The sequence below is a fragment of the Salmo salar genome, chromosome 02 (assembly GCF_965601325.2).
Source record: "Salmo salar chromosome 02, fSalSal1, whole genome shotgun sequence".
NCBI lineage: Eukaryota > Metazoa > Chordata > Actinopteri > Salmoniformes > Salmonidae > Salmo > Salmo salar.
In genome coordinates, this window is record NC_138292.1 from 34,726,172 (window position 1) to 34,741,529 (window position 15,358).

General features: G+C 44.9%; 1 protein-coding gene across 2 annotated transcripts in view; it reads right to left on the reverse strand.

Annotated features, from left to right (window-relative positions):
- Window positions 1-15,358, reverse strand: part of LOC106581206 (protein PTHB1) — a 205,479-nt gene that overhangs the window by 93,855 nt on the left and 96,266 nt on the right. For both annotated transcript variants that reach the window (XM_045702702.2, XM_082962193.1), the window contains 2 exons: window positions 10,787-10,969; window positions 3,177-3,402 (listed from right to left, as the gene is read on the reverse strand). In XM_045702702.2, the coding sequence (XP_045558658.2) occupies window positions 3,177-3,402; window positions 10,787-10,969 (409 nt within the window). The remainder of the gene's footprint in view (window positions 1-3,176; window positions 3,403-10,786; window positions 10,970-15,358) is intronic.

The window sequence follows — 15,358 nt, forward strand, 5'->3', positions numbered from 1 at the left end:
CATAAAGACCGTATTGGTTGAATGCTACAGAGATGGTTGTTCTTCTGGAAGGTTCTCCCATCTCCACAGAGGAACCCTGGAGCGCTGTCAGAGTGACCATCAGGTTCTTGGTCACCTCCCTGACCAAGGCTCTTCTCCCCCGATTGCGCAGTTTGGCCAGGTGGCCAGCTCTAGGAAGAGTCTTGGTGGTTCCAAACTTCTTCCATTTAAGAATGGTTGAGGCCAGGCCTCCCGAGTAGCGCAGCGGTCTAAGGCACTGCATTGCAGTGCTTGAGGCGTCACTACAGATCCACGTTCGATCCCGGGCTGTGTCACAGCTGGCCGCGACCGATGGGGTGGCAGGTAGCCTAGTGGTTAGAGCGTTGGACTAGTAACCAGAAGGTTGCAAGATCGAATTCCCGAGCTGACGAGGTAAAAATTTGTCGTTCTGCCCCTGAACAAGGCAATTAACCCACTGTTCCTAGGATGTGATTGAAAATAAGAATTTGTTCTTAACTGACTTGCCTAGTTAAATCAACGTAAAATTAAAAAAATTAAGCGGCGCACAATCGGCCCGGTGTCGTCCAGGTTAGGGGAGGGTTTGGCCGGCCGGGATGTCCGTGTCCCATCGTGCTCTAGCGACTTCTGTGGCGGGCCGGGCGCATGCACGCTGACACAGTTGCCAGTTGTCCGGGTTTAGCGAGCAGTGTGTCAAGAATCAGTGCGGCTTGGCAGGGTCGTGTTTCGGAGGACACATGGCTTTCAACCTTCACCTCTCCCAAGTCCGTACGGGAGTAGCAGCGATGGGACAAGACTAACTACCAATTGGATATCACGGAATTGGGGAGAAAAGGGGTAAAAAGTTTTAAAAAAGAATGAAAGGTGGAGGCCACTGTGTTCTTGGGGATCTTCAATGCTGCAGAAATGTTTTGGTACCCTTCCCCAGATCTGTGCCTCGACACAATCCTGTCTCGGAGCTCTACGGACAATTCCTTCGACTTCATGGCTTGGTTTTTGCTCTGACATGAACTGTCAACTGTGGGACCTCACTGTATATAGACAGGTGTGTACCTTTCCAAATCATGTTCAATCAATTGAATTTACCACAGGTGGCCTCCAGTCAAGTTGTAGAAACATCTCAAGGATGATCAATGCAAACAGGATGCACCTGAGCTAAATTTCAAGTCTAATAGCAAAGGGATTGAATACTTATGGATATAAAAAAATATTTTCTTTACATTTTTAATACATTTGCAAACATATCTAAAATCTCGGTTTTTCACTTTGTCATTATGGGGTATTGTGTGTAGATCAATGAGGGGAAAGAAATATGTAATCCATTGTAGAATAAGGCTGTAATGTAAGAAAATGTTGAAAAAGTGAAGGGGTCTGAATACTTTGCGAATGCACTATTCAATTGTTAATTTAAGTTTCATTTACACTATTTGATTATCGAAACGATTTGAGTCGTCAATGTGACGCATCGCATGGTGTAGACAAAAAGGTAGCCTATCGTTCTTCATTCATGGCATGGTTTCCTTTTATACAAATGTTGAGTAGACATCCAGACAAATGAATTCATGCAGGGAAGGGGAATAATAGCATACTACTACGGAGTTATGAAAACAATTACAAAAATTGGATGTTATTTGGTGGGTCATGGATCGGCTCTCGGAACAATACTTTGCGGGTGGGTTGGGGGAAAAAAATCTGTCCTGATGTCGGATATCGGGTGGGGCTTGGAATTGATGAGGCCCGGGGCGGAGCGGATGCGGCTCCACAAAAGCTGTGCAGGACTCTGACACACACACCCTGGACGGACATCATATAAGGGATACCTCCAGTAGTCCCAAATAACACACACTATTGCGTCTTTTCTGGTTTACTGCCCACATCCATACAGTAGCAGTCCCAAGCTACTGCATAAGCTGCCTAAGTTGTCATAACTTATCAAAGACCCTAGCTTCTATGTCACTACCATGACAGCGTTATGTACTGTAATGGATTAGTCGGGGGATTTGATTCTATAGAGATTATTTTGCTTTGCTTGGCTCACAGCATGACAAACAATGTCAAGCTTAACATCAAAATACATAAAAAAAAATATATACAATACACTATCCCAGAACTCTCAAAGTATTCTACATTGTTCAAGAACCCATATCCATGTCGTGAATTAATTACAAACTCCAAAGCCTGAATGCGTAAAGCACTCAATAAGGCAACTAATTCTATTTGCGGAGCGGGAGGTTTTCAACTGGAAAACCATCGTTAATATTTCCTCCCTCCACTGTATCCATATTCATTAGTCTGGCTGGTGGCTACCTACCGCTTCACAATACTGCCCCTGTGTCCATCAACAGTCCTCATATATCATATTAAACATCTCACATTAATCAACTGCTGTGTTTGATGGGGTGGAAACTAGGGAGAGAACTACTGAAGGGAAATGGTCGAGTTGATTTGTCATCAACACACTTATACGTGTGAGGGGTGACTGCTAAAGAGGGGCAAGGGGGAGAGGGTGGAAGAAACCAAAGAGGGAGGAAGAGAGAGAGAGGAGGGAGGAAGAGGGAGGAAGAGGGAGAAAGAAGCATAAAAGGAGTGGGGGTAAAAAGGTATTTGGCCAGACACACACATTGTGTTCAGACACACACATTTTTGTTAGAACTCAATGACCCATGGGGGTGGTGGTTGGGCGCACACACACACACACACACACCACTGTCGGCCTGAGAGTGTGTGAAGGCCATAAACAGGGCTATGATTGAGACATGTGCTCTTCTCTCCAACCATAACACCTTTATCAGGGGAATAGTGTTTACTAGGCATTCTCACAGCCAGGGGTTAACACTGGAACAACAGACAGAGCGTGCACACACACACACCTCAGTCGGACAGGATTTATTAGGCATTCTCAGAGGAAGGGGTTAACGGCATCATTACAGGCTATACTGAACACTAATGAAGAGAAACTGCTTTTGCTCACACACACACACACACACACACACACACACACACACACACACACACACACACACACACACACACACACACACACACACACACACACACACACACACACACACACACACACACACACACACACACACACACACACACACACACACACACACACACACACACACACACACACAGAGACCGAGACACACACAAACACTCTTCCCCTCTCTCACCTGGCATCATGACTGGTGTGGGTACGTTGGCCTCGGAGGCCAGGGACAGCCGTCCCCCCTTGCCCAGGCGGTCACACAGCAGGGTGATGTGCTTCTTCAGGCGGACCGTGTCTTTGGGCATGCTGAGCTGGGAGGTGGACAGAGACAGGGCCTGGTCCTTAGGGCTGCGAGACAGACAGGTCCTCAGGAGGTGAGACACGGCCGCGTCCACACTCTCCTCCCAACCCTGAGAGAGAGCGAGAGCGAGAGACAGGTATTCTGTTATTCGAGCATATGAGACAGGGTGGTTAGGGAGAGTAAAGTAGGAAATGGGGAAAGACAGCAGAGAACAATAGACAGTTATCGAAAGAGTGAGAGAACAAAAAGTGACATAATTCGAAAGAGAGAAAACAACTGGGAGAAAGAGAGAAGCTGGGCATGTGGTCCATACATGCATAGGTGAGATTCAGATCAGATTGTAAGCCGTCACAACCCAATAGTCTGGCCTTGAATGCATAGTGCCCCCTGTGTCCAGGACGATGTACTACCATGTACTACTGTCGTATTTATTTACAGTCTGTTTATCTAGCTACTAGTGTATCAGTCTGTTCCGTTCCAGTCTAGCCTAAACACTGCCTGATCTCTTCCGTGTGTGAGAAACACACACACACACACAGGTATGACGACAAACACGCCGGCATAGGCATGCGGTATTGTGTGGCAGTATATACGTGCGCCAGCCACACACACACACAAAACCGTATACTGTTTCTACACAGATTAGCACATTCTGCAGAGACACAGAGAGCAGATACAAAATTCACCCTACAGACGAGCCAATAATGTGAATCCTTCAGACGTGAAACAGGACCAATTATCATTCAATCCAACTTCCTCTCCCGGAGAAAGAGAAAAATATATTGTCTGGCCATCTCTCACACACACATCCCCCCCACACACACACAATCTAAGATAGTCCAGGCGGACCGAGCGGGGCGTGGGGGTGTCGACAGGTAGTCAGGGTGTGGGGCTGAGGCTGCCCCCCTGCTGATAGGCCCCTAATGAGCCCTAATGACAGGTAATCAGACCTGTAATGATGATAACAGGGAAGAGACCTGACATTACTCAGGAGAGAGAGAGAGAGAGAGAGAGAGAGAGAGAGAGAGAGAGAGAGACAGAGAGACACAGAGAGAGACAGAGAGAGAAAAAAAGGAGAATGAAATGGAGAGAGAAATATAAGGGGGAGAGAAAGCAGTAGAGGTGAGAGAAAGGAAGAAGGCAGTAGAACATAGATCTCAACTCACACTGAAACAATAACCTTCAACAGGCTATCAGGACCCCCAACATGTTGAACTGGACTAACAGTACAGATTTCACCAGCTGGGTAACAATATTAGGATATACATTTACTTAATTAGGGTTAAGCTTTGCTCAAGGGCAGAGTTTTTCCACATAGTCGGCTCGGGGATTCGAACCAGCAACCTTTCGGTTACTGGCCCAACGCTCTTAACTGCCCGGCTACCTGGCTTCTCAATTTCAATTTGAAATGAAGGGCAGTGAAGCGCACAGCGATGGGTTTGGAACTGGCCCAAATGGCAAATCATATGGTAGAGTGATAATGGACATCCTGCACGCTGAGGACGACCTTGGACATCTTTGTTTGTGATTAAGAGAAAGTGAAGCTCAGGAGAACAAGAGGCTGGAGGGGAATGGAGAAGTCTGTTTGTCTGGTAATAAATAGAGGTCACTTCCCCTCTGACAATGCACATTGTGGAAATCCCAGTTGCGATTTCAGAATAACTTGTGATTATGGATAACAGAATGGGGCCTAATATAGAGCCCTGAGGGACTCCCATAGGGACTGACAAAGGTTCAGACAGTAATCCTTCAGAGTTGACATGCTCAACTTGACTGGAAAAGTAATTTAAAGACCAGGCATGAGAAGAGACTGGAAATACAATGTCATGCTGTGAGCCAAGCAAAGCAAAATAATCTCTATAGAATCAAATCCCCCGACTAATCCATAAATATTTATTTGATATCATTTAATACTTTAGTAGTTCCACATATGACCTGATGTAAAAGCAAACCGTATCATCCTTTTTCATTGTATGAGAAGTTAGCTCTGCTTTCTGTGCATTTTGCAATTCATTATTCCCACAATCAAATGAACATCGAACTCAACTCCCGACAATACTCCTCCTTTCAATTTCCATCAAGAGAAGAAGAAAGGAAATGAAGAGACAGCTAGGGAGACATATGGAGAGAGGGAAGTGTGGGGGAGGAGGAAAAGGCGAGCGGTAGAGATGTTTCTAGTACTAGTTTGTAGTAATGTAAACTTCAGGGAAGACGGGTGCAGAAATAGAACTGAGACATTAAGAGTCAGCAGCTCTATTCACAGCAGAGTGGAAAGTGAGGGAAAGAAACAGAGAGCGAGAACAAGTGGAAGAAAAAAAAGAGGGGGAGAAGGAGGTTGTTCTGGTTGGCCGCATCAATCTGCTGGGTCGGGCCAAGCTAAATGAGCGCCCCGTCAATTACCAGAGAGATGTGTTTCCTGTGACCCTTCTCCTACTCTCTTCTCCCCCTTACCTTCTTCCCTCCTGTTTTACTGCGGCAAAGAGAGGCTATGGATGTGGATCAGTGGTCATGAAGGATAAGAGATGACAAGAGAGAAACTTCCCTCTCAAGTTTCAAGTTTTATTAGTCGTATGTACAGGATACACATAGTATACTGTGGCAGTAGCCTAGCGGTTAAGAGCATTGGGCCAGTAACTGAAAAGTCACTGATTCAAATCCCCAAGCCGGCAAGGAGGAAAAATCTGCTGTTCTGCTCTTGAGCAAGGCAGTTAACCCCCAACAACAACTGCTCCCCGGGACCTGTGGACGTCAATTAATGCAGCCGCCCGCACCTATCTGGGTTAAATGCGGAAGACACATTTCAGCTGACTGCATTCAATTGTCTAACTGACTAGGTTTCCCAGCGTAATGCTTACTTGCAGGTTCCTTCAACAATACAACAACAATAAGAAATAATAAAAGATAAGAATATGAACAAAGTAAATGGCTCAGTAGAATAGAATAAACATTTTAGCATAAGTATAATACAGGAAGGCACAATTTATAGTACAATATTTACACATGTATCAGAGAAATGGGGGATTGGGGAGAAGGTGTTTAACTACATCGGGGTAGGGGGCAGTATTTTGACGTCCGGATGAAAAGCGTGCCCGTATTAAACTGCCTGCTACTCAGGCCCAGAAGGTAGGATATGCATATTATTAGTAGATTTGGATAGAAAACACTCTGACGTTTCTAAAACTGTTTGAATGATGTCTGTGAGTATAACAGAACTCATATGGCAGGCAAAAACCTGAGAAATAATCCAACCAGGAAGTGTGGAAATCTGAGGTTTGTCGCTTTTCAAGTGATTGCCTATCTCATACACAGTGTCAATGGGGTCATTTTGCACTTCCTAAGGTTTCCACTAGATGTCAACAGTCTTTAGAACGTTGTTTCATGCTTCTACTGTGAATGGGGAGAGAATAAGAGCATATGGAGTCAGATGACTGAGAAAATGACATGAGCTCAATCTCGCGCACTCCCGTGAGAGTTAGGTGTGTTCCTTTTCATTTCTGAAGACAAAGGAATCGTCCGGTTGGAATATTATGGAAGATTTATGATAAAAATATCCTAAAGATTGATTCTATACATCGTTTGACATGTTTCTACGAACTGTAATATAACTTTTTTGACTTTTCGTCTGAACTCACTGCGCGAGCACAGTGGATTTGGATTACTCGACTGAACGCGCAAACAAAATGGAACTATTTGGACATAAAGATGAACTTTATCGAACAAAACAAACATTTATTCTGGAACTGGGATTCCTGGGAGTGCATTCCGATGAAGATCATCAAAGGTAAGTGAATATTTATAATGTAATTTTTGTCATTTCTGTTGACTCCAATGGCGGGTGTCTGTATGGCTTGTTTTGATATCAGAGCGCTATAGTTTGCTTTCGCCGTAAAGCTTTTTGGAAATCTGACACACTTCTCCTTAATGCAACCGCTGTATCTATAATTCTTTGAGTAACAGTTGAATATTTTATCAACGTTTATGATGAGTATTTCTGTAAATTGATGTGCTCATTCACCGGAAGTTTTGCGAGGCAAAACATTTCTGAACATTACACGCCAATGTAAAATGGGGTTTTTGGATATAAATATGTACTTTATCGAGCAAAACATACATGTATTGTGTAACATGAAGTCCTATGAGTGCCATCTGATGAAGATCATCAAAGGTTAGTGATTAATTTTAGCTGTATTTCTGGTTTTTGTGACGCCTGTCCTTGCTTGGAAAATGGCTGTGTGGTTTTTCTTGTCTAGGCGCTGTCCTAACATAATCTAATGTTATGCTTTTGCCGTAAAGCCTTTTTGTCCGATTTCAATGTGGTTGGATTAACGAGAAGTACATCTTTAAAATGGGATATAATAGTTGTATGTTTGAGAAATTTGAATTATGAGATTTTTGTGATTTTGAATTTGGCGCCCTGCTATTTCACTGGCTGTTGAATAGTGTGTCCCGCAGGTGGGACGCTAGCGTCCCACATACCCCAGAGAGGTTAAATTGTGCAGTACTTGCAGTAGTAAACGGTCAGGATGCTCTCGATGGTGCTGTGGTAGTATTTGGAGAAGACCCGGGGTGGCATGCTGAATTTCTTCAGCTGCCTTAGGAAGTAGAGATGCTGTTGCGCTCTCTTGACAAGAATGGTGGTGTTGTTGGTCCATGTCAAGTCCTCTGTTACGTGGACCCCAAGGAACTTTTTTATTATATACAATCTGCAGTGAAGCTGCTGAAAATGACATTACATTCTGTCATCCAGCAGAGACTCCCATCCAGAGCGACCCACAGGAGCAACAAGGGTCAAGTGCCCAGGCCAAGGCCACAAGGACAGATCCCCCACCCAGACGATTCGGGGGAACCGTACCAGCGACCTGACTTCTCGGCCACCGGCCCAGTTCCCCTCGAGAGCTGCCCCTCAACCACCCCGAGGAACTTAAAAACTGCTGACTATCTCTACTGCAGTCCTGTTGATGTGGATCAGAGAATGTTCCCTCCTCTGCTTCCTGAAGTCAACAATCAACTCCTTTGTTTTGCTGACATTGAGGGAGAGGTTGTTGTCCTGGCACCACAATGCCAGTTCACTTACCTCCTCTCTATAGGCTGACTTGTCGTTGTTGGTTATCAGGCCTACAACCATGGTGTCGTTAGCGAACTTGATGCTGGAGTTGGTGTCGTGCAACGCCACACAGTCGTGGGGGAACAGGGAGCACAGCAGAGCTCTCCTCTGCAGCTTTTCTCCTCTTCCATCTCCATCCCCCTTCCCCTTTTCCTGGTTTAATCAGCCCAGTTGCACAGGTCATTATCTAGTGCCTCTTTCTCTCTCCAACGTTTCTCATTCCCACCTAATTCTGTTCTCTCTTCTCTAATCCATTCTACCACTCCTCCCAATCCTTCACAGAAGCCTTATTCCAATCCACGGAATTCCAAGGACTTATCCCAATTGGAATTCCAGTCCTGGGAGCGTCCGTTGGGAAAGGGAATCTCGTTCACCTGTGACGACCTCACCGGAGATGAAAAAAATTTGAGGTCAAATAGGTGAGACGAGGGGTCAAAGACAATCTCTTACTCACACATAAATCTATCACGCACGCACACACCCTCATGTATGTGTGTGAGATGCTCCTATTAGCCCCTGGCCTTGTCTTTTCCGTACAGTATGTTATCTTTATTTCTGTCCAGTGTGAGTAGCGCTTCCTAAAATAGCCCATCTCTCCACACGTATGGGCTAATGCAGCGGGCCTGACCCTAATTACCTTTCATTAACTTAATCTCATTCACAAGAGCAACCGCAACAATAAACACATCGAAATACATACACACTCTCAGTGACTCCATCTCTCTGGGGCCTCATCAGCCCATTCAGGTGCAGGCTGACTGGATGTCTACTCGGATGTGTGCTCTCGGGCGCGTTTACTGTGTGTGTGGTGATGAAAGAGAAAGTGTGTGTATGTGTGTAAGGGGGTGTCTATCACAGTGAGGTTGTGTTTGCAGATGTCAGTGTGTGTGTGTGTGTGTGTGTGTGTGTGTGTGTGTGTGTGTGTGTGTGTGTGTGTGTGTGTTAGCCACCTGTCCCTATGTCCCTCTTGAAGGGGCAGTGGGGGTATTTGGTGTGAAATTGGGTAAATAGAGAGGACTGTATATAGATACACCTCTAACCTGTGTGATGAGATGAGATGTCATGTGTTTAATCACAGTGGAAACCCTAACAGACAGAGGGGCTATGGAACTACTGTATATGTCTGTCTCACACACACACACACACCACACACACACACAGCTGGCCCTGCAACAGGACACACCACAACTGGTGAGAGCACACACACACTTTCGGTCTCTATGGGGGCAGAAATCTGTCGTCGTATCACGTGGACTCATGGAGGGCTTCTCTCAACACACGTGTTTATGTGACGGTCTAAATTACTAACAGAACAACTCCCCTGTGACACACATAGACAACTCAACAAGGCCCCTCTGGCCCTCTCAGAACATGTCCCCCTCACCCCCCCTACCGCATTCTCACTGCCACTGCCTTCCTTGACCAAAGGGACATCAGGGCTGAATACAGGCTCCAGTTCAAAGCTACACTATCTGAAACTTCACTAGCCTATTGGAGGCCTGTGGTAGGAAACATCGTTACTCCCTGTATACCTGTGAGGGTGAGAGGGAAGGGTGTACAATATGGTTTGGAATCAGGCCTATTCGTCTCCTCTCCATTGTCCCGATTACATTCACGCTGTATAAATATAACTCTTCTCTTCACACACAGGTCAGTAACACCGTCCTCATCCTCTGTGGAGCTGCCAGGAGTATATTCAGTGGCACCTGGGAGAGAGTGTGTGGTAGCAGAACCACTTAGGGGCTTCAGAGCGGATCACTGAGGTATTTTGTGTTTATTCTCCAGGGTCAGAGGGGGAGACTTGGGTCAAGCAGCCAGGAGATAGATGGGGAGAGAGAGAGAGAGAAAGCAATATGTGTGTGTGTGTGTGTGTGTGTGTGTGTGTGTGTGTGTGTGTGTGTGTGTGTGTGTGTGTGTGTGTGTGCTCCCAGCAGTTGTGGTGTGTCCTGTAGCAGGGGTAACAGTGTGTGTCTCACCAGTTGTGGTGTGTCCTGTAGCAGGGGTAACAGTGTGTGTCTCACCAGTTGTGGTGTGTCCTGTAGCAGGGGTAACAGTGTGTGTCTCACCAGCTGTGGTGTGTCCTGTAGCAGGGGTAACAGTGTGTGTCTCACCAGTTGTGGTGTGTCCTGTAGCAGGGGTAACAGTGTGTGTCTCACCAGTTGTGGTGTGTCCTGTAGCAGGGGTAACAGTGTGTGTGTCTCACCAGTTGTGGTGTGTCCTGTAGCAGGGGTAACAGTGTGTGTGTCTCACCAGTTGTGGTGTGTCCTGTAGCAGGGGTAACAGTGTGTGTGTCTCACCAGCTGTGGTGTGTCCTGTAGCAGGGGTAACAGTGTGTGTCTCACCAGCTGTGGTGTGTCCTGTAGCAGGGGTAACAGTGTGTGTGTCTCACCAGCTGTGGTGTGTCCTGTAGCAGGGGTAGCAGCGTAGCCTCCAGGATGGCGTTCTGCTCTGTGTTGAGGCCCTGCCACAGGGAGACCAGGAGGATGAGGAGGTGGGTGGCACTGCGCAGGCGGACAAACGCCTGATTCAGACATGCCCGGTTCTCCTCCGCTGCATCTGCCAACGCGATCACCTGACAGAGACAGAGAGAATCAGTGCCTGCTGTCATTCACCAGAAGCAACTTACCTAAGCAACTCTGAATCAAGCGCCAACTCTGTAACGCAAAGGTACTTTATACAAGCAGTTTGTTTCCTGTTGTCCACTAGAATGATGAGTGATTGAATGGGGCCCTGATTTAAAGTGCCAATGGAAACAAGGCTTCAGGGTCAACACAGTGACTCATCCAAGTCATTCATGTTAATCCATCTCCCGAGGCCATAGAAGACGTTCTCTACAAGTCAACTCCGTAACTCCATAACTCACCCACACCACATTCTCTAGAAGTCAACGCCGTAACTCATCAGTAACATTCTCTAGAAGTCAACGCCGTAACTCATCAGTAACATTCTCTAGAAGTCAACTCCGTAACTCATCAGTAACATTCTCTACAAGTCAACTCCGTAACTCATCAGTAACATTCTCTACAAGTCAACTCCGTAACTCATCAGTAACATTCTCTACAAGTCAACTCCGTAACTCATCAGTAACATTCTCTAGAAGTCAACTCCGTAACTCATCAGTAACATTCTCTAGAAGTCAACTCCGTAACTCATCAGTAACATTCTCTAGAAGTCAACTCCGTAACTCATCAGTAACATTCTCTAGAAGTCAACTCCGTAACTCATCAGTAACATTCTCTAGAAGTCAACGCCGTAACTCATCAGTAACATTCTCTACAAGTCAACTCCGTAACTCATCAGTAACATTCTCTCGAAGTCAACTCCGTAACTCATCAGTAACATTCTCTCGAAGTCAACTCCGTAACTCATCAGTAACATTCTCTAGAAGTCAACTCTGTAACTCATCAGTAACATTCTCTAAAAGTCAACTCTGTAACTCATCAGTAACATTCTCTACAAGTCAACGCCGTAACTCATCAGTAACATTCTCTACAAGTCAACTCCGTAACTCATCAGTAACATTCTCTAGAAGTCAACTCCGTAACTCATCAGTAACATTCTCTACAAGTCAACTCCGTAACTCATCAGTAACATTCTCTACAAGTCAACTCCGTAACTCATCAGTAACATTCTCTATAAGTCAACTCCGTAACTCATCAGTAACATTCTCTACAAGTCAACTCCGTAACTCATCAGTAACATTCTCTACAAGTCAACTCCATAACTCATCAGTAACATTCTCTACAAGTCAACTCCGTAACTCATCAGTAACATTCTCTACAAGTCAACTCCGTAACTCATCAGTAACATTCTCTACAAGTCAACTCCGTAACTCATCAGTAACATTCTCTACAAGTCAACGCCGTAACTCATCAGTAACATTCTCTACAAGTCAACTCCGTAACTCATCAGTAACATTCTCTACAAGTCAACTCCGTAACTCATCAGTAACATTCTCTACAAGTCAACTCCGTAACTCATCAGTAACATTCTCTATAAGTCAACTCCGTAACTCATCAGTAACATTCTCTACAAGTCAACGCCGTAACTCATCAGTAACATTCTCTACAAGTCAACTCCGTAACTCATCAGTAACATTCTCTACAAGTCAACGCCGTAAGCCATGTGAATGAGCAATGAGAGGGAGGTGGCTCTGCAGCGTCTCTAGGTGTGGTCTGAGAGTTGAACCTGAACAGGAGGTCAATACTTCCATTTTTGGGACGGATGAGGGGGACAACATGAACGAGCGATGACAGAAGAAGACGGATGAAGGTGAACAGAACAAGAGAAGGCACGTTAGAGGGAGAGAAATAAGAGAGGAGGGGGAAGTCAAGAGGAGGGGAAAGGAAAGAGTGAGAATATCCTGTCTGTGGATGTGTGACTAATGGCAGAGTGCAGGTAAGAGTTGGGGTCATCTCCATTTTCAGTTTCACCATGGGAGAGCACCTCGATTCATGAATACACTGGAATGTGCAAGTAGGCTAGCTAGTGGGAGAGTAGAACAGTATGGTGTGTTGGACAGCACACAACTATTTATCTGCACATCACAGGTGGCACCTTAACTGGGGAGGACGGGCTCCTAGTCATGGCTGGTACGGAATTAATGGAATGGTATCGAAACACAAACACATTCTTTCCATGTCCATTCTAGTCATTATTATGAGTCGTCCTCCCTCAGTAGCCTCCTGTGCTGCACGCATGCACGCACACCAAACAGGGAGTACTGCGGCACTGTAAGACAAACACCCCCAGACAAACACCCCCACGTAAACATTAACCATCCAGTCCCCCCACCCACTTCCGTCTCCCTGGCAACCATGTCACTCAGCCAAACGTTAAACAAACGTCTCGACCCCCCCCCCCCCCCCTCCAGCTCCTCCCAAAGAAAACCTCTAGAGGAAACTGACTTTCAAAGGGGTGAATTTGCTAGTAAAGATTGGTGTGTATTGATAAAAAGAGCCGCCCTGCCAAGCCGAGCCAAATGGAGGTTCCCAGTCAAGGGCTGCATTGTGTGGGACCAAACGCAGCGCTGATTGATGCCAGCTGAGGGGAACACAGAGGCACATTTAACCAGAAAGGCCATGACACCATGCTAATTCATATAGGTTATAGTGAGAGGGATGGGGGAAGCGAAATTTAGTCCTGTGCAAAGACTAGCTGTAAAAAAAACGTGTCACTGTCCTAATACTTTTGGAGCTCACTGTATTTAAGTGAGTAAAACGTACTAACACAGGGTGGTAAAGCTAGCTAGCATTTCCCCCATTTCACTAAGTTAGTAATCCTAGCTAGGGGCTAGCTAAGCCCCTGGCAATGTCAACATGTTTTCCAACTGTCAATAAACGTTTCAAAAGTGTCATAAAACATTTAGTTAAACAATGGCAGCTATCTCACTATTTTAAGACAAACATTGTACTTTTGAACCTTTACCAACAGGACAAATTAAAAGACAGAAACATGATGTTCTTTCTATTTTGGTTACACAGGAGGAGAATGTGAGGGGTGAGAGGTCAGTGATATGTCACTTCCTGGTGACCTCTTGCTTCAATAAAAAATGTAAATCATTTTTTTTAAATAACAATAATCATATTTAGTTAACGTTTTAGTTTAGTATTTCATGACTGACATTGTACCTTTGCACATTTCTAATAACAAAATTAACTAATAAGAAGCCAGAAGAATGCTGGGCCCTTACCACGGAAGTGATGTCACACTGGCCCCTCACCTCTCCTCTGCAGTCAAAAGGAAAGCAACTGGTTTCTGTCTTTTAATTTGTCCTGTTTTAAAAAAGGTCTGTAATGTGCCAAAGTACAATGTAAATAGTGAAATAACATTACCCAAATGTTTCATGAGTTTTACAACAATTAACATGTTGACAGTGTGCCAGGGGCTTAGCTAGCTAGCTACAACATTAGTGAATAAGAGGGAAATGTTTGCTTGCTTGATCACCCTGTGTTAGTACGTTTTACTCACTAAAATAGTTATTGCTATGTGTCTGAAATGGAGAATTGAATGTGAATGCTTTTAATATGAATCTTTGTTAAACCTAATCAAGAAAAGTTAAAGTGAAAAATGTCAATAGTAGGATTCTTCAGCGATGCCTTTACATGGGCGGCAGGTAGCCTAGTGGTTAGAGCGTTGGGCCAGGAACCGAAAGGTTGCTAGTTCGAATCCCCGAGCTGACAAGGTAAAAATCTGTCGTTCTGCCCCTGAACATTGTAAATAAGAATTTGTTCTTAGCTGACTTGCCTAGTTAAATAAAGGTTAAAAAAAATTGAAATAAAATCTTCATATTAACTTTAACATTCTGTGTCTGTATTCTTTTTAACATTTTTAGATTTTAGTCATTAAGCAGACGCTCTTCTCCAGAATTCCTTCCAGGAGTAATTAGGGTTAAGTGCCTTGCTCAAGAGTACAGACAGATTTTACATGGGGATTCGAACCAGCGACCTTTCGGTTACTGTCCTAATGCTCTTAACCACTATGCTACTTTATGAATGGGAAAATAGAAATGACAGTACATTGACTGCATAGAACCAACTTAGGCCTCCTTTTGAAGTGGAGGAGGGCTGTTAATGAGTTATGATATGACCCTCAACTACACGATTTGATCTGTAAAATGTACCCTGATGATTCAACCCTGTGGGGATCTTTATGCACCATTCACCTCAGTGAGGAGGAGAAGAAAAAGATCGTCGTCACAGGCCTATACCGGACAGTGGGGGAAATGGGTCTAGTACATTGTACAGATCAGCATCATTTTCAAAACGTGGCATATTCACTATCCTTGGGATGGCAGAAGCACACTTTTGAGAACAGCCATAATGATGACACTACGCTTTCATTGTAATGATGCATCTATTAAGACACATAAATATGAGCCATTGCATAGCATGACATGAATACTCTATAGATATGCTATGGATATATTTCATTAACCTTTAACAATGCGGTTGGGACTGTT